General features: G+C 47.2%; 3 protein-coding genes across 3 annotated transcripts; 2 read left to right on the forward strand and 1 right to left on the reverse strand.

Moving 5' to 3' along the window:
* Positions 1 to 251: 251 nt before the first annotated feature.
* On the forward strand, positions 252 to 14,245 carry wdr90 (WD repeat domain 90). The gene is made up of 43 exons (XM_030098769.1): positions 252 to 464; positions 561 to 652; positions 780 to 956; positions 1,126 to 1,264; positions 1,363 to 1,533; positions 2,085 to 2,211; positions 2,334 to 2,401; positions 3,199 to 3,308; positions 3,387 to 3,605; positions 3,792 to 3,854; positions 3,935 to 4,003; positions 4,262 to 4,372; positions 4,500 to 4,645; positions 4,747 to 4,804; positions 5,003 to 5,121; positions 5,744 to 5,905; positions 6,004 to 6,134; positions 6,752 to 6,868; positions 7,067 to 7,302; positions 7,385 to 7,521; positions 7,655 to 7,785; positions 7,895 to 8,025; positions 8,118 to 8,279; positions 8,351 to 8,479; positions 8,720 to 8,853; positions 9,033 to 9,073; positions 9,164 to 9,283; positions 9,548 to 9,694; positions 9,777 to 9,859; positions 9,936 to 10,038; positions 10,178 to 10,299; positions 10,424 to 10,580; positions 10,657 to 10,847; positions 10,927 to 11,095; positions 11,268 to 11,391; positions 11,764 to 11,935; positions 12,144 to 12,266; positions 12,379 to 12,547; positions 12,670 to 12,800; positions 13,030 to 13,173; positions 13,292 to 13,408; positions 13,497 to 13,581; positions 13,659 to 14,245. Exons 1-43 carry the CDS (start codon positions 452 to 454, stop codon positions 13,814 to 13,816), a joined length of 5,508 nt encoding a protein of 1,835 aa, XP_029954629.1. The 5' UTR covers positions 252 to 451; the 3' UTR covers positions 13,817 to 14,245.
* A 515-nt stretch (positions 14,246 to 14,760) lies between these two features.
* On the forward strand, positions 14,761 to 23,530 carry rhot2 (ras homolog family member T2). The gene is made up of 19 exons (XM_030098603.1): positions 14,761 to 14,937; positions 17,508 to 17,566; positions 17,999 to 18,080; positions 18,173 to 18,216; positions 18,328 to 18,381; positions 18,471 to 18,523; positions 18,691 to 18,799; positions 18,935 to 19,036; positions 19,127 to 19,225; positions 19,312 to 19,420; positions 19,506 to 19,626; positions 19,797 to 19,881; positions 19,988 to 20,133; positions 20,218 to 20,318; positions 21,385 to 21,515; positions 21,607 to 21,687; positions 21,775 to 21,897; positions 22,011 to 22,213; positions 22,298 to 23,530. Exons 1-19 carry the CDS (start codon positions 14,901 to 14,903, stop codon positions 22,413 to 22,415), a joined length of 1,857 nt encoding a protein of 618 aa, XP_029954463.1. The 5' UTR covers positions 14,761 to 14,900; the 3' UTR covers positions 22,416 to 23,530.
* Positions 23,531 to 24,535: 1,005 nt separating this feature from the next.
* Positions 24,536 to 25,878, reverse strand: h1-0 (H1.0 linker histone). Its single transcript, XM_030098905.1, has one exon. It carries the CDS (start codon positions 25,594 to 25,596, stop codon positions 25,009 to 25,011), a length of 588 nt encoding a protein of 195 aa, XP_029954765.1. The 5' UTR covers positions 25,597 to 25,878; the 3' UTR covers positions 24,536 to 25,008.

Consider the following 25,878-nt stretch of genomic DNA (forward strand, 5'->3'; position numbering starts at 1 on the left):
GATATTGTGTTGATTGCTGTTTTTTTCCTGTTTATGAGAAAAAAAGTTCTAAACATATTTATTAAAAATAAATCAAATGTCTTTATAGTCTCTTACGTCCGACGTTTATTTGAGTGATTAAATGTAAAAATCAAAATAACCTTGTTTGTTTACGCTTTCTTCATGGAACTACATTACCCAGTAGCACCTTGCGCGGCTTGCGCGTCATGACGTCACGCGGTGCATGACAACGGCGGCGGCTGAAGCGGGAAGGAGATTCATGCTAAACAAATCAAGTTTACTAAGTGTCCGGTTAATTGCAAGGAGTTTTATTTCTTATATTACCGCGGAACTAAACGGCGTATTGCTAGGTAGGATGGAAAAGTCAGTTATTTATCTGACCGTCCGTTAGTTCGCTGACACAAACCGGCACGTCTTCCAGGTGGATGTTCTCCAGGTACTTTACTGACCAATGGCCTCCAAAGGTAAAGCCCCCTTTAAATTCTCATTATAGTTATTTCGTGTTGTCAATACAAAGCCGGAGGATGCGAGACGATGAATGTCCCTGAACCACTCCACAGGTTCGCAGCACCCCTATGTCAACATTTTCAAACATGTCAAAGTGGAAGACTGGAAGAAGTCTGCAAAAGAGGGAGACGTGTCGATTTACACGGTATTAAAACAGACATTTGAGCTCTTTATTATTTATTCACCTGTTTGTTAATCGCCATCATAAATGGGATTCATGACAATGGCAGGGTGTAAAACTCATGATGTTGATTTTCTGCAACGTTCCTCAGAACAAGACGCTGAAATGTCCGGTGTTTCGGATCAGGGGTCCAGTTCCTGCCAACAGCTACATCCTGATCCCCAAAAACAGCAACCAGTCTCTGGGGCTGACAGGGCGCTTCCTCTACCTCCTGTTCAAACCCACTCCGGGAAAATACTTCGTAGTGCACCTGGATGTGGCTGCTGAGGTACTGTATGTGCTCTGTTATTGATCTATCACGTGATTCTTTTCCATAAGTAATCTGATGTGGGTAGAACTTTGTTGCTTAGACCAGTGGTTCCCAACCTTTCTCTAGAGAGGAAAAACTCTTAGAAAGAAGAGATGCATTTTTCTGTCTCTCACTCTGTGACGTTTAGGAGGGCGTCGTGGTCCGTATCTCCTTTTCCAACATGTTCAAAGAGTTCAAATCGACAGCGACATGGCTTCAGTTTCCTTTCCTCTGTGGAGCTGCAAAGGATTCGGTTTATGATAACACTTCTAAATCCGCAAGACACGGTAAAACACTACTGCACGATTTCCACAGCTCATTGATTCAGACAATCAGTGTGGTATAAAAGGGGTTATTTTGCTTAACCCCCTCATTTCTGACCCAGGTTTGGTGGGACCTGCTCCCTCCTCAGTGCGCTGGACCTGTTTGATGCTGGATCTGCAGCACACACTGTCTGCCTACGTCAACCGCTGCTACAGTCATCTGAAGAGCATCAGGCTTTGTGCCAACATGTCAGTGAAAAATGTGTTTACCACTGATCTGCTCCTCGATCCAGGTAAGAAACAAACACCTGTCGTCTTTGACACTTCGTTCAAAGTAGGCTCAGGTTTTCCCCTGCGTGCGCTTAGCACCAGTCAGGGCACACCCTGCAGGTTCACTCATTTTCAGAACATTTCCATCACACATGCTCTGGCCAACAAAAAAGAAGCATTTTAAGGCTTTTATGGATTCATTTTACTGATTCGTACCATTCAAGATGAAATGGGGCTGTATGCAGTCCCTGAAGTAAAATGTGTTTGACATGCCTGTGTTACAGTGGGCTATTTGCATAGTTCATCCTTCTATGTTGCAGTTGTTGTTTTCCTTTGTAGTTCTGTGTAATGTGAAATATGTTAATGGATATTAAGTGCAAATTAGGCAAGTACGATTTTCATCAAAGACTGCTTTCTTATTGGCGCTTTTACAAGAAAAATGTCATGAAATACTCAATAATAATGACTCCGTATTAAAAGCTTTTGAAAATGTTGAGTAAGAAAATGTAATTGTTTCACAAAAATGAGATTCAGGCATTTCTGACTGAGCTGCCATGTCCTTCTCTTCCAACAGGGATTTCTTTCAGTGAGGCCAGGGTAATGGGTCTGGCCTCTGCTCTTGGAACTGGGCCAATACCAAGAGAGATGTCTTTTCCTGTACCTAAGGGATGCTTCTGGCATGACCTCTACGATCACATCAGGTACTGTCAATAAATTAACACAAACTGTTAAAGTCTGATATTTATCAAGATCAAAATCCCCAAAAAAACATTTTGATCAATCAGTTTATTTCTGAAGCCTCTTATTTTTCGTTCCCCTCCAGGTTTCCCTCTGAAGGAACAAAGGTCCCGTTTGACTCCATTCAAAAAGACGGTTCACAGCTTGAGGCTCGTAAGTTGTTAAGAGTCACAAATTCTTACAGCTGGATTCGATAGACTTTTACATCTTTTCTGTGCAGGATTGTGTTTACCATGGGTGTCAAACATGAAGCTCATTGGCCCAAACGTCCCCGCAAGAGATTTGTTTTTGGCCCATGAGTTATTTATCATGTTTCAGTATTTATGCATTCGATTTTGATTTCAAAATTGTTCATATTTACTAAATACATACAATAACAAAAGCTAACTGTAAAAAGATTATGTTAACAACAAGAATAACACCCATTCGCTTCCTTCCTCTCACGCTATTAAGGGTCATTAGACAACACACACACACACACACACACAAAAAAAATAGTATGTCGGCATGCTTTTGAGACAAAGCACTACAATATGAATCACAAAGTCCCTTGATGATACAGTACATGTGCCAGAAGTGTGAAGGTGTGCCATTAAAAGCCTGGTGGATTTCACACTTTGCGCACCAGGTTATTAACATGAGCACTTTGCACACAGAAACAATCAAAAGCTTGTTAAAAAGTCCTGAATCTGTAATTTAAAACCTGTGAAATACAGCAATCCGCTAATACCACTGACCGGTAATGATGCTGTGAAGACGGGATGGTATTTTTTGCATCTTTTGCTCTTGAGGCCTTAGATAAAATAAATAAATAAATAAATAAAAACCCAGACTCATACCGGGTATTTTCTCTGTGTGCATTTGAAGTGTTAACCACTACATCGCCGTACAGCCCAGCTGCTTATTGCCGAACTACTGACTGACTTCGACACGTTCGCCTTGTTCTGAAGGTGCTTCTAACCAGAGGGTTCCGGTTAGAGAGCAATCCCGCCGTGTCAACCTCAGCAGATCTGTTCAGGACCGCGTGTCCCTCATCCAGCAGATCACCGCACCAAAAACGGTGAAAGACCGATCACATGTGGAATCTTCAGCTTTGTCTCACTATGGATTTTATAGTTTTGTCTTTCTTTCTTGTCAGCTCCCCCTGAATCACATCCCTGGAGTTGCCGGCATCCCCGATCTGGGGAATGTGTCCACTGACCAGAAGGACTGGCTTCGCCAGCTGCCGGGGTCGGCGTGCTCCAGTTCACACCGCCGCCCGTCCCGAACCCCCAGTGACTGTGAAGACACCGCCGTTCACGTGTACGTGCACCGTGAGGACGGCCCCAGCAAACCCACGGAGGAGTCTGAAGAAGAGGTGATGCAGTGCATTTCAAAAGGACCGACGTGTGCATCCAGCACGCCATGAAAGCTTGATCTAGACTGCATCCCACGTCTTTTCTTTCTCCTGTCATGTTCATCTTTTGTCGAATGTCCTTGGCTGGAGGGTTCCTGTAGTGCAGCCGTATCAGATGAATTGTGATTTGATTCTCTTGTATTCCAGCCGCTGTGCACGCTCGTTCCACGTCCTGTTTCCCTGACAGCATCAAAGGCAACCAAGCAGAAGGTAACTCCTAACAACTGTTTAAAGATCATTTCTTTGAAATTCTTTTACTTGTCTTTACTTTTTGTGTTCCTGTCATTTAGAAGCTGCTCCCTGACCCCATTCTGAGGCTCAGACATATCATCGGCTTCGGAGGAAACACCACGAAATGTGTAAGCCCGTTTGAATGCGTAGCTTTGTCTGTCTCAGGTGTGATGAACATAAGGCTCGTGTGCCAAAACCGGCCTACGAGAGGCTCAAATCCGATCTGCCAAACTTATATGTTAAGAGTAGCAGGCGCAACATTACACTGAGACCCGGCCTGAGAGATCAGTGACGCTGACATGAAAAACAGCAAAGTAGCATGATCCCCAAAGCTCGCTCTCACACACCTAAAGGAGGTTCAGCAGCTGTGCCTTATTGCCCTGCAGGCCTTGTGGACCAAAGCGGGCGATGCGGTGGTGTATCCATGTCATGCCATTATCGTCTCGATGAAGATACACGGCAACCAGCAGAGATTCTTTGTCGGCCACACTGATAAGGTAAACGACCTGGGAGGGATAGAATGTGTGATGCTTCAGAGTTTCCTAAACCATCTGCGTGTGTGTGTGTGTGTGTGTGTGTGTGTGTGTGTGTGTGTGTGTGTGTGTGTGTGTTATTTCTCACCAGGTGTCTTCCATGGCGTTTAATGGCGACACAACACTGTTGGCCTCGGCACAGACGGGCAGCGGCGGTGCTGTTCGACTGTGGGACTACCACAAAGGAGGCTGTTTGGCCGTGTTCCCCGTTCATGGTCACTCCTTGTGCTGCCTCAGGTAATCAGCGACCGCGCACGCAGTGCAGTTCCCACCACATCGAGACGAGAGCGGTGCTGAAAAACTACCTGTTTGCTTATTATTCTTCACGTGTCGTAAAGCTTCTCCTACAGCGGCGATGTTCTCTGCGGGGTCGGACAGGATCGCCACAACAAAAGGGTAAGCTGCAAGCCTCCGCCTCTTGCTGTGCAGCATGAGCTCCATCTGCATTCAGCTGCCGTACACTCAAGACGAAGACCTTTCTGAGGAAATGATGAGCCGTTCATTATTCGGCATAATTATAGTCATCAGCTTTACTTTTCATGTTCCATCTGTCCTGATAAGCCCCGTCTCTCATGCTAATTCAACGCTTTGCAGACGGTGGTGGTGTGGAACACTGCGGATGTTGACAAAGGTCGTGACGTGACCGTCGTCGCCAAAGCGCACACAGCAGTGGACATTCACACCATGAAGATCACCTCCTTTGATGATACGAGGTATCCAGCCTTCTTTGTCTTTGAAATGTTGTATCAATGTTTCATTCAACAATGCATGTTTATGCATTAATCATTTCTTGGTTCTGTTCATCTACCTGCAGCAACCTTTAGGTGTTTCTAAGTATTCTCTGGTAAACATCTGTTAAATAATCAATTTTCTTTTGCCGCCAAATGAAGATTATGACTTGGAGGTGTGTGGTCAGGGGTTTACACAACACAACAACACTGTTTCCAAGTCCTGGCGTGGATCTATAAAGTGATTTTCAGAGTGTCTGTGAGATTCAATAAGATTAGTATAAAAACATTTTTGATGAAAGTTGTGATGCTGTCTGATAACTCTTCAAATTCCTATGAGAAATCTCTCAAAATATGTTCTTTCGAAGAAGCTAGATAGTCAGAATATTTAAAAGAAGCATATAAAACAAAATAAGATGACTTGAGATTAGATCCAGTGGGTTTTGTTGTTATGTTTAATTGTCCTTAAAAATAATTTAGCCATATAGATTAATTATTATTAGCTATTTAAATAATCTAAAACATATAATTGTGTATAAAAAGCAGGTAAATATGTGTGGTAGATTATTTGTTGTAACAGGACGTTGGTGTAATGTGCTTCTTCCAGGATGGTGTCGTGCGGTCGTGACAACGTTCGCCTGTGGCGAGTGCGGAACGGCTCTCTGCGCTCCTGTCCCGTCGACCTCGGCGAATACCAGTCCGTGGACTTCACCGACGTGGCCTTCGAGGAGGGAAACGCTCCAGAGCAGCACGTGGACGATCGAACGCTGTGAGTGAACACAGCGGTCCATAAGAGCGGCTCCCCAACCAGGTAGAAGGAAGAAGAAGAAAAAAACCCATTTCCTCTGTGTGACGGCCTTCCTACAGATTTGCCAGCACTCAGAGCGGTCACATCTTCGAGATCGACTACAGCAGAGTTGCTGTAAAAAACGTGCGGCGGCTGTTTCCAGCACAGCAGCAACACGCAGACCGCAGGGAGAAGTGGACTTTTAACACAGGTGGCTGTGAAAACAGACGTTTTATTCTGTGTAATCAAACTGTTTCACTGCAGTCTCAACGTTTTTCATCAAGGTTTATGTTATGTGTGCACACATTGATGACTTATTTTATTTCCTGGGTTTACCCCGAATCCCTGGATGTTACTTTTTTCTTGTTTTTTTTACCTTTTCTTTTTCTACTTTTTTTTTTTTTTTTTTGCATGCTCATTATGTACAGTGATCTTGAGTATTTCGATTGCACTGTTAGATAAAATATATTATTGTATTTTAGTGGCTCTTCAGCCTCTCTATGAAAGGATACAACAACCAAAGGGAGAAATAATAGCCGAAATAACAAGAAATTTGGAAAAATGCTGAAACAGTTTTAAAGATTCTAATTTTTAAAACTAGAATTTCTAAAAGAGAAGACATAAATGGAACATCAGGTGCCGTTTATTTTTATGAAACTTTAGAAACGGTTTCAGCCTCATTTTAGAGGTCGAATGTGTTTTTCAGCTCCTGGTCAATCTGATTTGGTGGAAAATGATAAAAAAAAAAAAAAAAGGCTGCACAGCCCTCATCAATACACTGCATTCATTACATGTGTGTTTGTGTGTGTGTGTGTGTTTCCCTGTCAGGTCCAGGCATTGCCATAAACAGCATCAGCGTGTCGTCCTCGTTCTGTGCCACCGGCTCTGAAGACGGCTTCCTGCGGCTCTGGCCTCTTGATTTTTCCGCGGTCTTTCTGGAGGCAGGTGAGCGCAGCGTGCGGCAGGATCTCCCTCTGTACCGTCCTGTTCATTTGCATTTAAATAGCCAGTTTGTTGTTTGCGATGTCGACCAGACTGTGTCGACAGATCAAATAGACTCTGATTGAGGTTGGCCAGTAAAACTGAGTTTAGTGTTGTTGAGGCTTTTTCAGAGATAACAAAGTATTTGTTATTTGATTTCAGAGCACGAGGGACCCGTGAGCGCGGTCTGCATCTCCTCTGACAGCCTGCAGGTCCTGTCGGCCACCTCGACCGGGAACCTGGGCTGTCTGGACGTGAGCAGCCGCGGTTACAACACGCTGATGAGGTCCCACACGGACGCCGTGCTGGGCTTCAGCGTGGACGGCCTCCGGCGGCACCTCACCACGGCCTCGGCTGACGGCACAGTGCGCATCTGGAACATGGACTCCTTGCATCAGGTCAGATAACAGCAGGTATTCGCTTTTTACCTTTTCACAGAAGCAGCAGTTGATGAAGCTCCGCCTCCTCTCTTGCGTTTAGTTGTATGACTTTGCGTCCGAGGACTGTCCCTGCTCTGTGGCCTTCCATCCCAGTGAGCACATCTTTTCTTGCGGCTTCACCTCTGGCATCGTCAGAGTTTTTGACATCTCCAGTGGAAAAATCCTGGCAGAACATCAGTACGTCTCCATTAAGCCCACTGTCAACGTGATCCCAATTTTAAATAACGCAGTCACTGCTGAATTAAAAGTGTTTTTACGAGGTAATTTTGAATTTTTTTTTTTGCTTTTTCTTTCGTTTTTGAATGAACAGGCAGCTCAGAGGAGAGGTGGTGGGCCTTACTTTTTCCCCTGACGAGCAGTTCATGTACAGCGCCGACTCCCAGGGTTCTCTGGCACTTTATAACTCCTCCGAAGATAATTACAGCGTCGTCAGAATTGTGGGTATGTATAGAAAATGCACGCCAAACCCTCGCTCAGTGACATTACACTCATTAACACACATCATAAACGGCCTGTTGTGGTTGGACTGGCTGTATTTGTGGTTGTTCAGGTAACGCGGTGGCCCGCGGGACCGAGCAGGCTCCAGACGCTCTGGCAGTGAGCAGCGACAGCCGCTGGCTGGCTTTCGTCGGCCCCTCAGAGTACACTGTCACCATTGCTGATGCTCGATCCCTGGACGAGGTGCAGTGTTCAGTTCACACCGTGTTTTCACACCGCTCAGCTACACGACGATGACATAGAGCGAGCATCTGACCGGCGTCTTCTCCGTCCAGCTGTTACGCGTCGATGTGAGTGTTTTAGACACCGAGAGCAGCAGGCTGGATTCCGCCCTGAAGGTCTGCTTCTCCCCCGCCTCCATTGAGCACCTGCTGGTGGCCACGTCCGCCAACAAGATCCTCTGGGTCAGCGCCAGGACCGGCCGTCTTCTGAGAGAGGTAACGCTGCTGACCGGGATTCAAACCCTGCCCGCGCCGAGTTCCTGACTCCGTGCCTGACTCGCCAACAGGTGCCAAAGGTGCACAAACAGCAGTGCTCGTCGCTGGCGGCGAGTGAAGACGGCCGCTTCCTGCTGACGGCCGGTCACAATGCAGTGAAAGTGTGGGATTACAACATGCAGCTGGATGTGAACTCACAGGTATTGAGCATTCAGTCCATGCTGTTTCCAGCTGATCCACAGAGAGTACAGACGCCTTAATTCTCATATAGGATTCAAAGAAGCTGCAGGAGAGGTCATTTCTAGACAGATCTGAGAGGCGGTTGCTGCTGTTAGAGAGGTCAAAGCAGCGTAATTATAGAATGTACATTGAAGCCGCCAGATTATTTATCCGCTTGAGCTGTTAATGTTGTGTCGTTTGGACCTTTTCCTTTGTGCCAGATGTTCATCGGTCACAGTCAGCCCATCCGCCAGCTCAGCTTCACCCCGGACCAGCGGGGCGTCGTCTCCGTGGGAGACGCCATTTTCCTGTGGGACTTCATGGGAAACCCCGTCGAGTTTTTGACCAACAATCGGTAATGACCTCTCCTCAGATTGTGGAAAATAATGTGGAACGTGTGTGTTAAACTCTGTAGGCTCCGATCTGGTCTCACAAACCACCAAGCGAATTGTTTTTATAATTTTTAATCAGACTTCTTGTGTGTTTGACTGAGTGTCAGATTTGTTGATGATTTTTACTGCGTTCCTTCCACAGATCGTCTCTGGAACGAAGTCACATCTCAGCCCTGGAAGCAGGTAAAGCGTTTGAGCTGAGTTCGGTTGCGTCGCCGTGTTCCCGTCAAATACATCCGATCCAAACGAAGACTTCTGGTGAAATTCAAACAGACACACAGGAGAGCGGCGTGCGGCTGTCTGCTGCCATGCCTCGACAGACGGCCCCCCTCCCCGCTTCACCTCCTCCGAGACTGGAGGTCAGCGCTGATGATGGAGTCGGTCCGGGAGGAGGTACGATCACTGGAACAGCACTGATTTGTGGCTGATGACAGCAGCCTTCCTGTCTCAGGAAAGATACGATTAGTTTCCCAAAATATGCTTCGTTTTGGCTTCACAATGATGAGTTTCTGAGTTTCAGAAATTGAAATGTAGACGTCTCACATTCTGTGGGATTGCTGTAAATGAGATGTTTTTACCTTCTTCATTGGTGGTTTGTGACTTTTCTTCTCCCATTTGAAGATTGTTTTCTCTGTTTTTCTGTTTTGCCTCACTCAGTTTTGAATGCCTCGATGCTGTGCGATGAAATCCCGCCCTTCACAGCTTTTACAGCTCCTTCCTCTGAACCCAGAGCGGCCGTTTCTTTCCTCAAAGTTACAGACCTGGTTAACATGTCTCCTCTGAATCCTGAACACTCGGACTCCGGTCGGTGACCCCACTGTTTTCCAGTTAATCCTCACTGCTGTTCATCGCCTTTATGATTCATCAGTGAGCTCTTTCCATGCAGTTGAACTGACGCAGAAGAAGCCCGTACGTCCGGATTGCTACCGCCACTTCATCCCACGTTTCAAAACCTCCTCTTTTGATCAGGTTGACAGCAGTTTGATGTTTTAATGACAGCCATGTTGTCCCCTACTTGACGCTCTGACTGCTTTCTTTCATCCAGACCGCGGCAGCGCCGCCGCCTCAAGAAGAATGCATGAAGCTGAAGGCAGTGATTGGCTACAATGGAAACGGGCGTGGCAACATGGTGTGGAGCCCCGATCAAGGTAACATTATCTAAGATACCAAAGCAAAGCTGTGGAGTCTTGCTGAACAAATGAAACGCCTTTGATCGTACATAACCGGTAGAGTCTGTAGCTCTGCGGACGTTGTTGTGCTGTATCCAACAGGTCGTTTCTGCTGCAGGTTTGTTTGCGTACTCCTGTGGCTGCGTGGTGGTGGTGGAATACCTGCACTCTGGGAGGCAGAGACACCTGCAGGGTCATAGTGAGGAGATCTCCTGTCTTGCTGTGACAAATGATGCACAGGTACATCTTCGATGTCTTTACAGTTGATAAAGAATAATAATAATTAAAAAAAACTCGTTTTTATTATCTGAAACTGTCAAGTATCAATATTTCAAGCTAATGAACATTTTTCTGGAAAAAACAGTCTCTGGCGTCGGCGGCTGGAGGCAGTAACGGGAACAAGAGCCTCATCTGCATTTGGGACGTCCAGAACGGGACGTCTCGCAAGACCATCTCTTACCACCGGGGGGCGGTGCAGTGTCTCGCGTTCTCTCGGGACGACCGGTTCCTTCTCTCAGTCGGTTGGTATATTTTTACAGCGTGTGACATAAATGTATCTGTGAAGCTGAACGGCGTGTGCTCCTCTGCTCTGCGAAGGAGACTTCGTGGAGCCAGAAGTGGTTTTGTGGAGCAGCCAGACCTTCCAGCTGCTCTCCAGCGTCGGCGCTTCAGGACCGATCCACGACGCCGCCTTCAGCCCCTCGGCGGCCGGGCAGCTGGCCTGCGTGGGCTCTGGAGGGGTTTACTTCTGTTTCATCCGCGCACAGAGCTCCGACGTCGACCTCCAGGTCGGTGTGATGGTTTAATCGCAGGCTGTCCGTCATCCGTCCAGGTTGATGGAGCTTCACCTCTCTGCTCCCGCTGCAGGTCCAGAGAGCCACCGCTCCCCCGGAGGTGGGCCACGTCGAAGTGACGACTGTGTGTTATCACATGGACTCCATTCTGTTCACGGGAACCAATCAGGGACATGTTTGTGCCTGGGACGTGAACACACAGTGCTGTTTTATGACCTGGGAGGCCGACGAGGGCGAGATCGGTACAAGTATATTCTGATCGTGTGATGTTGAGTGACAGAATTCAGCCTCATCACTGTATGGAGGGGAAAATCATGAAAATATCTGACAGGACCGGTGTTTTTAGGAATGCGGCTGACATTTACTCAGGGAATCTACAAATAGCAGCTTGACTGATGCCTCGTGTCGCCGTAGGAGTGCTGCTTTGTCGGGGGAACCGTCTTTTGACCGGCAGCAACACCCGCTGCTTGCGACTGTGGGAGGTCGAAGCTGTGCAGCGCGTGAAGCCTCTGGAAAAGGTCTGCAGTGGAGAAGACAGGTCTGTATTCCCTCAGTCTGACTTCACTTTCAGGAATGCTGTGGGGGAGAAAATAACCTCTTATTTATTTATTTTTGTGTTTTTCCTGAAGATGACATTTGGAGGATAGAACTGTTGCACAGTCCTCCCTTTTTCCTCCCTTTTTCCTCCCTTTGTTGTGCTGAGCTGCCTGCCACTCAAAGCCTGTCACTGCACACTGCAGAAAACAAAAAAGAAGCAAATAAAAGAATAGAGCCAAAGGATAAAAACCAGAAAAATGAATTATGCCTCTAAAACTTGCGAGAGGGATGATAAATAACCTAAAGGTTCCAATTTAAACCCACTAATGGCTCGATAAAGAAGGATCCTGGTGACGCTGGTGCTGCGTTTCAGAGGGACGGTGGTGACGCTGGAGCAGGAGATCATGCTGGACGGCACGACGGTCAGCGCGGCGTTCGACCACGCCGTGGACATGGGCATCGTCGGCACCACAGCAGGAACCCTGTGGTACATCAGCTGGTCGGACAGGAGCAGCACCCGCCTGGTCAGCGGCCACAAGACCGAGGTACGCACACACACACACCAAAAAACACAGTGCTTTTCAGTCTGCAGTGATGTTGGAGTAATAACGACAGAAGAGAAGGAGGAAGCAGCAGGGAACCAATTAGCTGTTACGAGTGACCTTTATGGCGGCGCAATAACCAACCCTCCATTCCGTGTGTGTGTGTGTGTCTGTGTGTGTGTGTGTGTGTGTGTTGCTCCTGGCCTCCCAGGTGAACGACGTCGTGTTCAGCTCAGACGAGAGCCACTTCGCCACCTGCAGCGAGGACGGCAGCGTGAGGGTCTGGTCGACCGTCGGCTACGAGCTGGTGGTTCAGTTCCAGGTGCTCAGTCAGGTGAGTCAGCGCCACGTTAAGTAAGCTCCTCCGGCTGAGATGGAGCCCTGCATGAACGAGTGTGTGTGTGTGTGTGTGTGTGTGTGTGTGTGTGTGTGTGTGTGTCATCCAGGCCTGTGGCTGTGTGTGCTGGAGCCCCGTTTCCAGGCTGGACGATTCGTGTCTGGCTGCAGGATACAGTGACGGCACCCTGAGGGTCTTCCGGCTTTCCTCCACGGAAATGGAGATGAAGCTGCACCCCCATCAGGTGGCGCTCACCGCCATCCGGTACTCTGCTCACGGTAGGAGGGCCGCAAAGCACAACGCGTGCAGGGAGTTTTTTCGTTTACCAGCCCTGCATGTCTCTCAGTTAAATGAGAGGTGGACAGAAAGCGACGGTGGTTCTGCTGGATGTGCCCGGCAGGTGAGGTGATCCTGTCGGCGGCGAGGAACGGCCTCGTGGCCGTCAGCAGCCCGGCGAGCGGAGCCACCATCCGGGTCATCAGAGACCACAAAGGAGCGACCATCACCAGCATCCAGTGTGTGACGGAGCAGGTCAGCTTGCTGGGGGAGCCCCGCCCCGCCCCGCCCCGCCCCGCCCCGCCCCGCCCCGCCCCGCCCCGCCCCGCCCCGCCCTCCTTCCAGATGGCTAGCATCTCCCAGCAACAGTCCTGTAGCGGTCAAATACAGCATGACATCTCCACGTTGCTGAAGTCAGTCAGTGAAACGGCGTCTCCGTCTCTCCGGTGTGTTTGTGACGTTTTTCCTTTCTTCTGCTCCGCAGTGTCAGAAGTTTGGCCTGGAAGGGAATGAGCTGTGGCTGGCGGCCAGCGCCGACAGACGCGTCAGTGTGTGGGCTGCTGACTGGTCCAGGGAGAAGTGCGATCTTCTGGACTGGCTCTCGTTCCCCGCTCCTCCTTACAGCGCGGTACGCAGCCTCCTGACCTCCACGATGAACTGAAGACTTGTCCTTTCAGAACTGATGCAGCATTCGTGACGTTTCATAGCTTCACCTCAAGATTTCTCTGATTGCCTTGTGTTTTTAGGGTGACAGCCCGCCGCCCAGCATGGCTGCTTTCTGCCCAGACGACCACAGCCTGGTGGTCTACACCGGCTACGGCGTCGAGAGAGAGCTGTCTTTTTACAGCCTGACTAAAAAACAGGTAACCCTGCTTCTCTGGTGTCTGCTTGTGTTTGCTGGGAGAACCTCAGCACAGAATTTATTTCTTTAGTTTTGTTCGTTTTTCACAGATATTGAGGAAAATCGCTCTGCCCCACTGGGCCTCGTGCATCAGCCTGTCCTCCAGAAGTCAGCTCGTGGCCGTGGGCTCTAAAGGTAATCCATGATTCCAGCTGATTGATCCATCAGCCGTGCAGAGCGCAGTAACGTGACACTGTGTTTCTGTCAAACAGAGCGGGTGCTGAAGCTGATCAAGGCGAACAGCGGCAGGTTTCAGGACTTCTCGCACCACAGCGACTCGCTGCAGAAGTGTTGCTTCTCCCCGTCTGGACGGCTTCTTTTCTCCGTTGCTTTTAATGAGATCCTATTGTGGGAGGTGCAGGACCTCTGAACCGCCCTCTCGCTCCTCACATGTGCCTTGGCTTCCTCCACACTTGATGCCGTTTTATTGTTTCATTCATACACTGTTTTTCAATTGTTTAATATTTTGTGAAATATATGAAGAAATCAAAGAAAGTAGAATTTTCTTCTCATGTTTCCCTTTAAGATGTAGTTTTAATTGACAGACTTTTTTTTTTAATATCCAGTCATTTTTAAGTTTGATTAACTTTCTTACTGTGTCTGCAATACTGACTACAGTTGTGTGTGTGGACAAAGTTTTCAGCCGTAAATCACTTCTGACTGGCTTTTCATTTTACAGGTAGAATGTAAAAGTTTCATCCAGAGGAGTGATACTCCTAAAGCAATGTTTGGATGATTGTGTAGACGTTCATTTTGTTCTGAATGTCCCTTTATGTCTTTTTTTCTAATAAAAACATGAAAAAAGATTTGAATTATGACCTCCCACTTCATCGGTACAAAATTGTAAATGCAGTTTGAACATGTACCACAATATAAATATAGAAAATTTAAAAGAGCAATAAAATGTGTTTAAAAAAAAAAAAAAGCACAAACACTACATATGATAGTCGGCTTTTTCACATTATCAACTCCTTGCTTGCATGGGCACTTTTCATTTCAATTTGGAATTGTGTTTTATAAAATTTGGAAATACAACAAACTTACTTTTAAAAGTACATAATTTAAAGCATCTTGTTTGAAAATAAAAAGTACCATTGCTGCCCTGGACGAGTGGACTCCGCGCTCCAATCTGGGCCCTGCAGTGCACACTGTGACCAGCAGAGGGCGTCGCTACACGGTCTCTTACACAGTGTGACCAGCAGAGGACGCCGCTCCACGGTCTCTACACACTGTGACCAGCAGAGGGCGCCGCTACACGGTCTCTACACACTGTGACCAGCAGAGGGCGCGCTTTCGCCGCCTCCGCTCTGTGAACCGGAAAGGCTCGGTTTCACCTTGTATCGCCGCGCAGTGGCACACGTTTGCATTTAGCTGGAAATTTGACATTCAAATGAGAGATAAATGTCGGCGTGAGTCCGCAGCGCATCTGGCTGTTCTTCGGAAGGAGGGGAAACATGAAGCAAGACGTGAGGATTTTGCTGCTGGGGGAACGTAAGTAGCTCCACACTGGCTCCTCAACACAAGCTAAGCTGCTAGCAAACATTAGCCGCCGATGCTAACACACTCAACAACTTCGTCCCGTTATTCTCGGTGGCAATAAAACACAAAACTGTGTGACGAGTGTGTATCTATGAACGAAGCGACGGCATGTAAGACGACACCAAAGGGCAAACTGTTCATTTACTTTAAAATTTAATCTGCTAATTATGCTAAAAGTTAATCAGCGTTTGGTTATTCTGTTCATTGCTGTCTCTCATTTCCTAACGGATCCATATATCAACATTTTAGAGGTAAAAGTTGTCATTAATAGTTATAATCACGTTTACTTAGAGTTTGTAAACAGTCACCCCACTTACTGTTGGCCTTTTCTTTTACCAACAAGCGAATTAACGCCAAACAAGCAGAAATAGTGCACACATGTTTCGGCAGTAAATAGATTTCCTGCCATGCGAACTGACAGTACTTCATCCTGGGTCATAATTTCAGAAAACCGTCCAGAGTAGCTTCAGTTCTGTTCAGACGTCTGCCTGCTCCTACACACCCAAGTCAAAATGACAGTCATCATCTTCAAGGGGCGTTGTAACAACTGGTGTCCTGTGAGGGAAACGTGCAGGCTCAGATAATAATCTGTAAACCAGGTCAGATCAGGGGTTTAAAGTCAGCACTCTGTCCTTGTTTGCCAAGTATTCCTCAGAACATGTTTTGAAAGAAGTAGCGGCCATCAATGGGCATTGAATGTGGCTCCTATGCACGGTGCTGCTCAGTCCATCCAATGGGAGCAGTTTGGGATTCAGTGTTTTATTTAATAACACTTTGACAGGGGGAGATGGGAAATCAGACCTGCAACCCTCTGATTGAGAAGCAACCACACTACCAGCTGATGTTTTAACATGTCATGGTTATTGTTAATAATTAATAACAAGTGTCTACATTTATACAAACAATTCTTGTCATCACCCATTTATAAAGCACTCACTGAAATATGTATAAGTTCATTCATTTAAACCTCAGGTGTTGTTGAATATTTCTGTCCTGTAATACTCTCTAAAGCTCACTAAAATCACACATGAATCACATTTGTATTCTTCAAATCTTCAAAGTCAAGGTAAGCTCAATTGTTAGTTCTGCTGTCTGTAGAAGACACAGTGGAATCGCAGCTTCACGCCGCTTGCCCTCCTACAGTGGAGACATACATCACCCACAGTAAAAAAAAAATAGAGAACAGACAAAATATATCGCACAAAATACAGTAAAAATAACAACCTGGAGAACATAGGCAAGGAAAGGACTACAACAAGAATTTAAAAGTAGAAGTTGGAGAAGAAAAATGTAATGTGCGATATGCAGTCTAGTTTAGCCACGGAATAAGCTGTGGCTGGATATGTCCATGAATGTGAAATGTGAGGTCAGAAAGTAAATGTGCCACAGCCTCTCCTAAAGATTCCCCATACATTATTTCCCACAGAACAAGCTGTTGTTTGCAAATGAACACTAAATTTGGCTCACTGAACTTATATTCTGTATGTTTTAACACAGATTCAGTCCCCTGAAGTAACTTACTGCTGACAGATGTGTTTTTATTAATTAAATTGACTCGAATTGAAATGATTTCACAGTGACAGCACCAAAACACCCCAAAAAAACCTTGTCCTTCGAACAAGCAGCGCATGTGCTTACAATTGTGAACCGCATATCGCACCGAGTGCAGCAGAAAGCGCAAACCGTTGCAAGTAAGAGAACATAACTGCATGCTGTAATTTTCACAGTCACGGTCCAGCTCAGTGTCGAATTTTCCATCCTGGTTTGTGTGTAAGAACACGAGTATCAACATGAGTAGGATGAAGGCTCGCCGGCTGACAGGTTTCACAGCCAGAGAAGCGTCGTGGTGGAACTCGGAGCCAGGGAGCTTCTGCAGTTTGGCTGAACGGAGGGAATCTGTCCTGGCTGTGGGACTAGCGTTGCATCGGGTTCTAGGTGGTGGTTATGTGTTGTGTTAAGAAGCAGTCAGTAGTCAAAGGTTCACTTTGGTCATTCTGTCCTCCCACTCTAGATGTGTGAAATAAAACACTGCCAAATCTTTTATTCCAGTTCATCTTCATCACCACTGTGTATTAATATAACATAGCTGAAAATGACAAAGCTGATGACTGGTTAGACCAGATTAAAAACGTCCTGGCCATTTCAAACACTTGTCTCTACACAGCTGTTTTTGCTTTGCCTGTTGAGGCTGTGAGCTGCCTCTCTTTTGCGCTCAGCTCGTCTGGTGACGTATTTCCACAGTTATGCTGCGAGCTCTCTGCCTCGGCTCATCTCGTAAATGTCCGACCACATGACAAGCGACTCGTCGACACCGAGCATTAAAGCCTGTGAAGCAGATGCGTCGGCTCGTCACCCACCCTGCCCTGAGTGCAGGGTGGATGCTCAAGCTGTACTTTCTTGTATGTTTAAGATAAACGCATCAGTCAGGTGGAGTAGCTGTGAAAACGAGAGGCTCTCGCCTCTTTGATCTGAGACACTGTCAGAAAGCTTCTCCTAATCTTTTCCTTCTGCCTCTTCTAAAGCCAAGGTGGGGAAAACCTCACTGATCATGTCTCTGGTGGGAGAGGAGTTCCCAGAAGAGGTACGTGTGTGTACGACTGCTGAACGCTGTCTCCATTTCATCTAAACATCATGAGTTTTTTTTTGACAAGTTAGTGTTTTTCTCTCCTCAAGATGGAAGAGGTTCTTTCTTCTCCATTTTTATTTTAGTGGAGCTTCATACCATCACTTTATAGGCTCTGTGATTATTTCAAGGTTAAAAAAAGCAAAAACAATGGGAAAAAGTCCTGTTGTGTAAACATGAGTGCTTTATGCAGACCAGTCCAACCAGTGAGAACACTCTGAGGCATGTCATGTCTGTGACACAGGAAGCTAGAATCCACATGACTGCAAGTGAGCTGCAGAACGCCAGAACATTCCACAACCAGCACCTTATCTCAGAGAAACTTCTGTTTTTTTGCTATTTTATGTAAATATCTGCGCTTTCACTGATCAGTTGGTTGTTTGCCGTCAGGTTCCCTCCAGAGCTGAGGAGATCACCATCCCCGCTGACGTGACTCCAGAGAAGGTTCCCACGCACATCGTGGATTACTCAGGTACCGAGATTGAAAGGCAACATCTGCGTCTCCACCCCACATCTCTGTTTTCATGAATAAACCTGGTTCTTTTTGTTCTTTACCCCTGATAGAAAAGGAGCAGAGTGATACGGTCCTCAAAGATGAAATCATCAAGGTAAATCTTACTGTCTTGCATGTGCTTATATGCATCGCTTTGTGTGTTTTTGGTAATGTTTGTTGTTTATCTCATGAATTTAACGTGAGCTCGCTTTGCTCTTGCGTCCAGGCTAATGTGATCTGTGTCGTGTACGACGTCACCAACGAGGACACGATAGACAAGGTCGGTGAACTCAGGATTTCTGCTCCTCACTGTACAAGCATTTACAATACACGTAGAATACAACGGCGTCACACTCTCCTGTCTTTCAGATCAAAACAAAGTGGATCCCTTTAGTCAACGGAGATGCAGAGAAGGGAAACAAGTATGTCTGCACTTACTTTGTCGACTGTCAGCATTTGAACACATTAACCGCTTTTATATAGTTTTACTTAAGTATGAGAGTGAGGAATATGGGATTCGCCCTAACTGTGATGAGCTTAGCCACAGCTGTGGCTCTCTAAAAGTGTTTGTGTTTGTTCATTTCGTCAGGATACCCATCATTCTCGTGGGGAACAAGTCAGATCTGCGCTGCGGGAGTTCAATGGAGACCATTCTTCCCATCATGAACCAGTTTTCTGAGATCGAGACCTGCGTCGAAGTAAATCTCCACACTCCACACAAGCCTGCTGCCTTCAGCAAACACGGCGCCGTGTTGACACATGCACGTTTACCTGTCGTCCAGATTACATTGAAAGGTGTCTGATTTCTTTGTGCTGTTTCTTTCCTGGTCCAGTGTTCTGCGAAGAACCTGAAAAACATCTCAGAGCTGTTCTACTATGCACAGAAAGCCGTTCTTCACCCCACCGCGCCTCTTTACGACCCCGAGGACAAACAGGTGAGTCGTTTTGGGAAATGGGCGCACGGCAGTCTGTTCCAGTTCATTTGATTTTCTCACAAACGTTCGCTCTCAAATCCGTTTCCCCAGCTCAAGCCTCTGTGTGTTCGAGCCCTCAGTAGAATATTCTACATCTCTGACCAGGACAACGACCGAATCCTCAGTGATGCTGAACTCAACTGCTTTCAGGTACCTGCTAAGTTCTCTCTGCTTATCTCATATTTCAGGGTTTAATTGACAGTTTTTTCAAAAAAGAAATCCATCCTCTTATTCAGAAATCTTGTTTCGGAAACCCGCTGGCGCCTCAAGCCTTAGAAGACGTGAAGACGGTGGTCTGGAAGAACACAAGCGACGGGGTCCAGGACAACGGTCTGACCCTGAACGGTAAGAAGCATCCCCCAGTCCGGACGTGTAACCTGAAACCCCGCCGTTCAGCGGCCGCTCAAGTATCACGTCTCGTCTTTTCCAGGTTTCCTGTTCCTAAATACATTATTTATTCAGAGGGGCCGGCATGAAACCACGTGGACCATCCTGAGGAAGTTTGGATACGACGACTGCCTCGAGCTGACGGATGACTACCTTTACCCAGAGTACGAACGTTTACTGCACCTCATCGTCTCCTGAAACATCATGTTGATCCCAGTGTGAGACGACGCTGATAAAAAGGCGTGAATGTCTGGAAAAGCGTCACTTGGAGCATATCTGTGTGGTTTGTCCTCTTTTCTTGTTGCTGAACGTCTGACTGTTCCTCTGCCGGCAGACTCAGAGTTCCTGTCGGCTGCACCACAGAGATCAATCATCTGGGTCACCAGTTCCTCCAGCAGCTGTTTGACAAGTACGACGAAGTGAGTCGCAGTTTCGGCGTCACTCCGAGCTGGAAACGGCTGATTAGATTTCCTCTTTCTTTTTGAAGAAGTGGTCTTCTCTTCATTGCCCCCCCCCCCTCCACAGGATAAGGACTCTGCTCTGTCGCCCACGGAGCTCAGGAACCTGTTCTGCGTGTGTCCCTACATGCCGTGGGGCGCAGACGTGTACATGGCCGTCCCCACCACCGACGAGGGCTACATCTCCAACCACGGCTACCTCTGTCAGTGGATGTGAGTGTGTCCGCTCAATCCGTGACGTGTTTGTTCGCGCGCAGTCGGTGCACGCCGCTCACGCGTTAACCACTTCGCACGCAGGCTCTCCGCATACCTCGACATCCACCGTTGCCTGGAACACCTGGGATACCTGGGCTATCCCATCCTGACCGAGCAGCCGTCACAGACCACCGCCATCACAGGTGTGTTTCTGCCCAACGCTGTTCAGCCGAAACTCCTGAGACGCATCGCAGAAGAAGAATCAGATTTAGGATGCCAGTAATGTCACATTTATTGAAGTGAATAACAATTTCATGCTTTGAAGCTATGATTCTCTTCGCTTTTTTCTACATCCACCTTGTTAATAAAAAAATGTTGTTTCATCCATAATACCAACCAGATTCTCCTTAAATCACAGTCCCTCAGCTCAGCTCTGTGAAGAGAACCGGTCCAGTATCCTGGTGGTTTTTCTGTTTATAATCCAGTAGTTTACTTTCAGTGGAGGGTCTGAGGAGCGCTGTACTTCCTGATCACCAAAGAACTTTCTTATTCTCCTTCTAAGTGTTGATTACTGATTAAATTACTTATTCATGATAGAACTACTCTCAGAAGATTTTGTCTCTTTGCTGAATCTAGACTTTATATTTGGCCAGGGCTCCAGACTGAGCAGGACTTTCCTCAGGAAGTGTGCTAGAAATCTGTTGTGCCTTTTGTTGATTATGACTATGAACAAAACATAAATAATCAGAATAGGACCTAAGATACCTGCTTGATCTGCATACTAAATTTACCTTTTTTCTTTGTATTTGTTTTTGTTGTAGTTTCGTTTTCGTCATGTCAGTCTGTCAGTGAGTTGCTCCACTGTCGTTATCAGCGATGTGTTTCGTCCGGAGTCACTTGATCAAATGCCTCATGTATTCGTATATCAGTGTAGCTGTAATAAAACCCAGCCCTCGCTCATAAGATGCCATAAAGATCAGTTTTCAAAACACTCGCCCTCGTCCACTAGAGGGAGCAGCACCGTGTGAGAATCAGTGTTTCAGACCTAAACTGCTTTTGCAAAACCTCGTGGATGCACTAAGTTATAAAGACAGGTTGACAAGAAAATTTGCTTCCTCAGAGGTGTTTTTTTTTTTTCATTAATGCCAAATGTTATTTTGTCAGCCATGTATTAAAAACGTGGCTCTGTTTCGGTTGCTCGTGCATCTCAACACGCAGGAATATCATCATTCATCTAACTTTGTGGTTGTGTTATTCGTGTATTTGCAGTAACGAGGGAGCGAGACGTGGATCTGGAGAAGCGCCAGACGCAGCGATCGGTGTTCCTGTGCAAGGTGATCGGACCTCGAGGGACGGGCAAGACGGCCTTCCTCCAAGGCTTTGTGGGCCGCAAGAACGAGGTACGGCGCCGAGCTGAAGCCATTTTTAACCAGTAAAATATGATCCATGATGATACGCCCTTATTTTTCCCTATTTTTCACCCTTTCATAGATCAAGGAAAGCTCCAGCAGTGCCTTCTCCCCGTATGTCATCAACACCGTCCCAGTCAACAAGCAGGAGAAGTACCTTATCGTAAGTAGCTTCCCCGCTTGAACTTAAAGCCGACTCTTGACCTCTGACCCTGAAGCTTAAGCGCTGTCGCTCTCCCTCCCGGGGCAGCTGAACGAGGTGGACGTGGAGACGGCGTTCCTGAAAGCCTCGGACGCCTCCTGCGACGTCGCCTGTCTCATGTACGACGCCAGCGACCCTCACTCCTTCGACTACTGCGCCAGCATATACAAGGTCCGCCTCCACGCCCTCTCAAGTCTTCGTTTTTCCATTCGCTCTTTTGATTTCTTGATTGCTCGCCGTCAGTCGGCATTAACGTTTGCACTTCTCGACGCGGTCTCCCGCAGCAACACTACATGGACAGCAACATCCCGTGCGTGCTGGTGGCGTCGAAGGTGGATCTCCCCGAGGTCAAGCAGTTCCACGGCATGACTCCGGCGGAGTTCTGCTACAAGCACCGGCTGCCGCCTCCGCTCCCGTTCTCCAGCCTGTCCCTGGACTCCACCAGCAGGAACATCTACTCCAGACTCGCCTGGGCGGCGATGTATCCGTACGTCTGAGCGCCGGGGATGTTCGTTAGAAGGTCTACAGGTGTTATTGATAATCTAGGTCACTTTTTTTTTTTTCTCTGCAGACACCTGAACGGGTCGGACATGAGCAACTCGTCGTTCTGGCTGAGAGTGGCGCTGGGCTCGGCCGTGGTCGCCGTTCTGGGCTTCGCCATCTACAGAGCTGTCGCCAGACTGAAATGACCGTCGGCTTCGCAGCAAACGCCCATTTTCCTCCGACATCCCGGCGTCCGATCCAGACCAAACCGTCACGGACAGATCCGGCAGCAGCGCCGCCGCCGTCGCCTGCAGAGTTCATATCATTTCACTTCTTACCCTGGAAGCTCTTCCCGAGACGCCTCTCCTGCATCCGGGACACTGGAGGTGGCGTTCTCCCTCAGCTGATTCTCCCAGCTTCGTCTGCCTTATGCTGTCTCGCCGGGCTGAGCCGGGAACGGCCCGTCGACGCTTGATCAACACAGAACTGCTGATGTTAAATGACCCTGAAAAAAGGTGCTTTATGAGGGGAGCGTGAAATGCAGGAGTGCATTGCCAGAGTTACAGCTTTGCCCATAATTCTTTGTTAATGGTAAGATTTCTTATCAAAGGAAGAAGTGTTTCTTGAGTGTAATTAAAAAAAAAAATGCCAAATTGATGAAGCAACCAAAGGAGAGCATGTGTAAGGATTGTTGAAAAAAGAGGACTTCCTGTTGAGCTGCTGCCACTCCTGCATTGAAGCTGCTTCTCTTTGTGAGATTCGACAAACACAAGGTTATATGTCATTTGCCAAAAAACAGCCAACTGCAGCGATTGTTGGTAGCATGGTATTTACCCCCTAGGGTGAGAATGAATAATTCTATATAGCTTGAATCATATTTTTAAAATGTTTTTAGCTGTATGGCGCAGACTGATGCGTGACGGAGCACGTCGTCTCTGCATGAGGAACAATTGCTCTCATGTTAAAGATGCTGTGGTGAATTGCATCTGCGAAGGAGGCCCGCTAAATGATGAAAACTAGGAAAAAAAACAACAAATCTCTGCTCAGTTTTCTTCTTTTGTTCACATTGAATCTGAAATATTTAGACTGAGACTGAACTGGATTGCGGACTTGTGGTGTTGCTGTTCACACGGACCTGGATGCAGTTTGATGCCACTGTGTTTCCTCGAATCGTCTTTCAGTGATCTCCTCGTCCGTTTCGTTGGATCATTCGGCCGGTCGCCTGCTGTTTCCGCAGCACACATCCCTGACTTTTAACGCAGTGTTTTCTTACTGAAGTTGAAATGATTTAGTTGCTTAATAAAATACCAGACCAGACTGGGTGGGGACCTTTACCCAAAAAACACTGATGACTTGAAAGATGTATTTTCGATGCAAAATGAATGTGTATTTGCTTCTATTAATTGCATCGAGTTAGAATTGTATTTTGTATATGTTGTTCACGCAGTATCGGTATCTGCATTTCGCACACCGCATGGAGCCGGGTGTGTCAGGCAGCCGCCGTTTGACCCCTCAGATGAGAACGAGGTCAGACTGACAGTCTTACATCAACCTGTGGAGACTGGGTTCTGTTGAGGGTAATGTGTGTGTTCGTGTGTGTGTGATGTGGCCTTTCACAGTTGGTCTCCAGTCTGTCCTCTGCTGCGCCGTCTCCAGCGAGGCTGAGAAGAAAGACCCGCAGTTCCCTCAAAGCGCCGCTAGATGGCGGTGTTGTCAGGTGAGAGGCGGCGCAGGGAGGCGGGCGTGTCTGCACAACAGTCCCCCGGAATGTTTCCACTGATTTCAACAAAAAAACAGGTGAATGGACCTCACCTGAACTGCGAATATATGTGGGGTATTACTCAAAACCACTTAAACTCCTACTGTCACGTCTCATTTACACTTTTTACTCACTGGCCTTGTTTGTAATATGGATTTTCTGAAGGCGCCTTAATTCTTTATCATTTATTACTCTTAGCTGAGTCAATAGGGTTTGCAGGGTTTTACTTCATCTTATTAAACAATTTGATGGCCCTCTGTTTCCCAGAACAAACAAAGTTTAGTGGGAGTTCTCAGTTTTTTTTACTTAATGATGCTACAGTCGTTTTTCTACTAAATTCACAGTATTTCCTCCCAAAAAGCGCACCTCTGAAAAAATATCCAGGCATTTTTATGTTGTGTAATAGCTGTTATTTCTTAAAAACACGTTTTAGTATCTGTCCATGGACTCTTGAACGCCGATCACATGAAATCTTCACCATATGTTGTGATGACAGTGAAGTCGTCCGTGCGTATTTACGCACGCGTAAAAGACGCGCAATAAGTTTGGCAGACACTCCTTTTGGGGAGATGACAAAAGATTTATTGATTTACAGAGTAAACAGTCTTCAAAAGTGACTGAACACAGAGTGGTCTGAACATGTGAGAATATACAGAATGGAGGCTGAATGACATCTATAGAGCCTTTAGGGGAATCTTGCTGACTGCGCTCCGTACATTGTCAAGGCTCCACAATGCTCACCATTGAAACACTTGTATTATCAGTATGACTCGTGCACTAACAAAAAAAGCTACTCATGAGTTCAAACTGTCTATGTACACGTTCCCTCTTCAGCAAGATCTCACTCTAGTCTATATTCAGTCAGTAGGAATTAACAGTATTAAATGCTCACGGTACTTCCTACAGCTTCTCCAGGCTATAGTGCGACGGGGGAGAAAACTACCAGTAAAAACAGCATCAGTTTGTATGAGACCTTACAAAAATAATACATATACGAAAACATTTCCTCGAGTATTTACAGTCTTTCAGATATTGTCCCTTCACTTCTTCTTGGAGGATTTGGCTGCCTTTTTGGGCGCCTTGGCTTTGGGCTTGGCTGCTTTCTTCGCTGCTTTCGCCTTGGGTTTGACTGCCTTGGCCACTTTCTTCGCCGGAGGTGCCTTCTTGGCTTTTGCCGGCGTCGTCTTCTTGGCCACCCTCTTCACTTTCTTCGCCGCCGCCTTCTTGGGTCTCTCGGGCGTCTTGGGCACCTTCTTGGGCTTGGCCGCCTTTTTGGCTTTGGGCTTGACCGCCTTCTTGGGCTTGGCCGCGGGCGCTTTGGGGGACTTCTTGGAGTCCTCGGGTTTGGTCAGTCTGAAGGACCCGGACGCGCCGATGCCTTTGGTGTGGCGCAGCATCCCGGATGCCACCAGCCTCTTCAGGGCCATCTTAATCTGCACGTCGGCGTTGTCGCCCACCTTGTAGTTCTTCCTCACGTACTTCTGGATGGACTGGCGGGACGCGCCGCTCCGGCTCGCGTCGTGAACAATAGCCGCTTTAATCATCTCCGAGTACTTGGGATGTGAGGCGGGCTTCTTGGGCTTGGATGTCTTCTTGGCTTTCGCCGGAGCCGCGGACGTCTCTGCCATGGCGACTTTCTTTCAAGTTGACAAACAAGTCCTGGAGGTGTAATTTCACCCGGCGCGATGCGCTGGCTCGTCGGGGAACGAGGCGAGATGCGTGTGGAGCCACAAATAAAGGCTTTCTCTCAAAGTCCCGAGTTTCTCCACACACAAAAAAAAATGCTCGTGTCGCCTTGTTTTAAAAAAAATTAAATTTATTATTATTTTTTTTTTAATTAAAAAAGCGAGATAAAAGTTCTCCACGCGAAGTGACGCGTCTGTCCACCGGATCACTTAAGTGTCTTATTC

The sequence above is a fragment of the Salarias fasciatus genome, chromosome 8 (genome assembly GCF_902148845.1).
Source record: "Salarias fasciatus chromosome 8, fSalaFa1.1, whole genome shotgun sequence".
In the NCBI taxonomy this organism is placed as follows: domain Eukaryota; kingdom Metazoa; phylum Chordata; class Actinopteri; order Blenniiformes; family Blenniidae; genus Salarias; species Salarias fasciatus.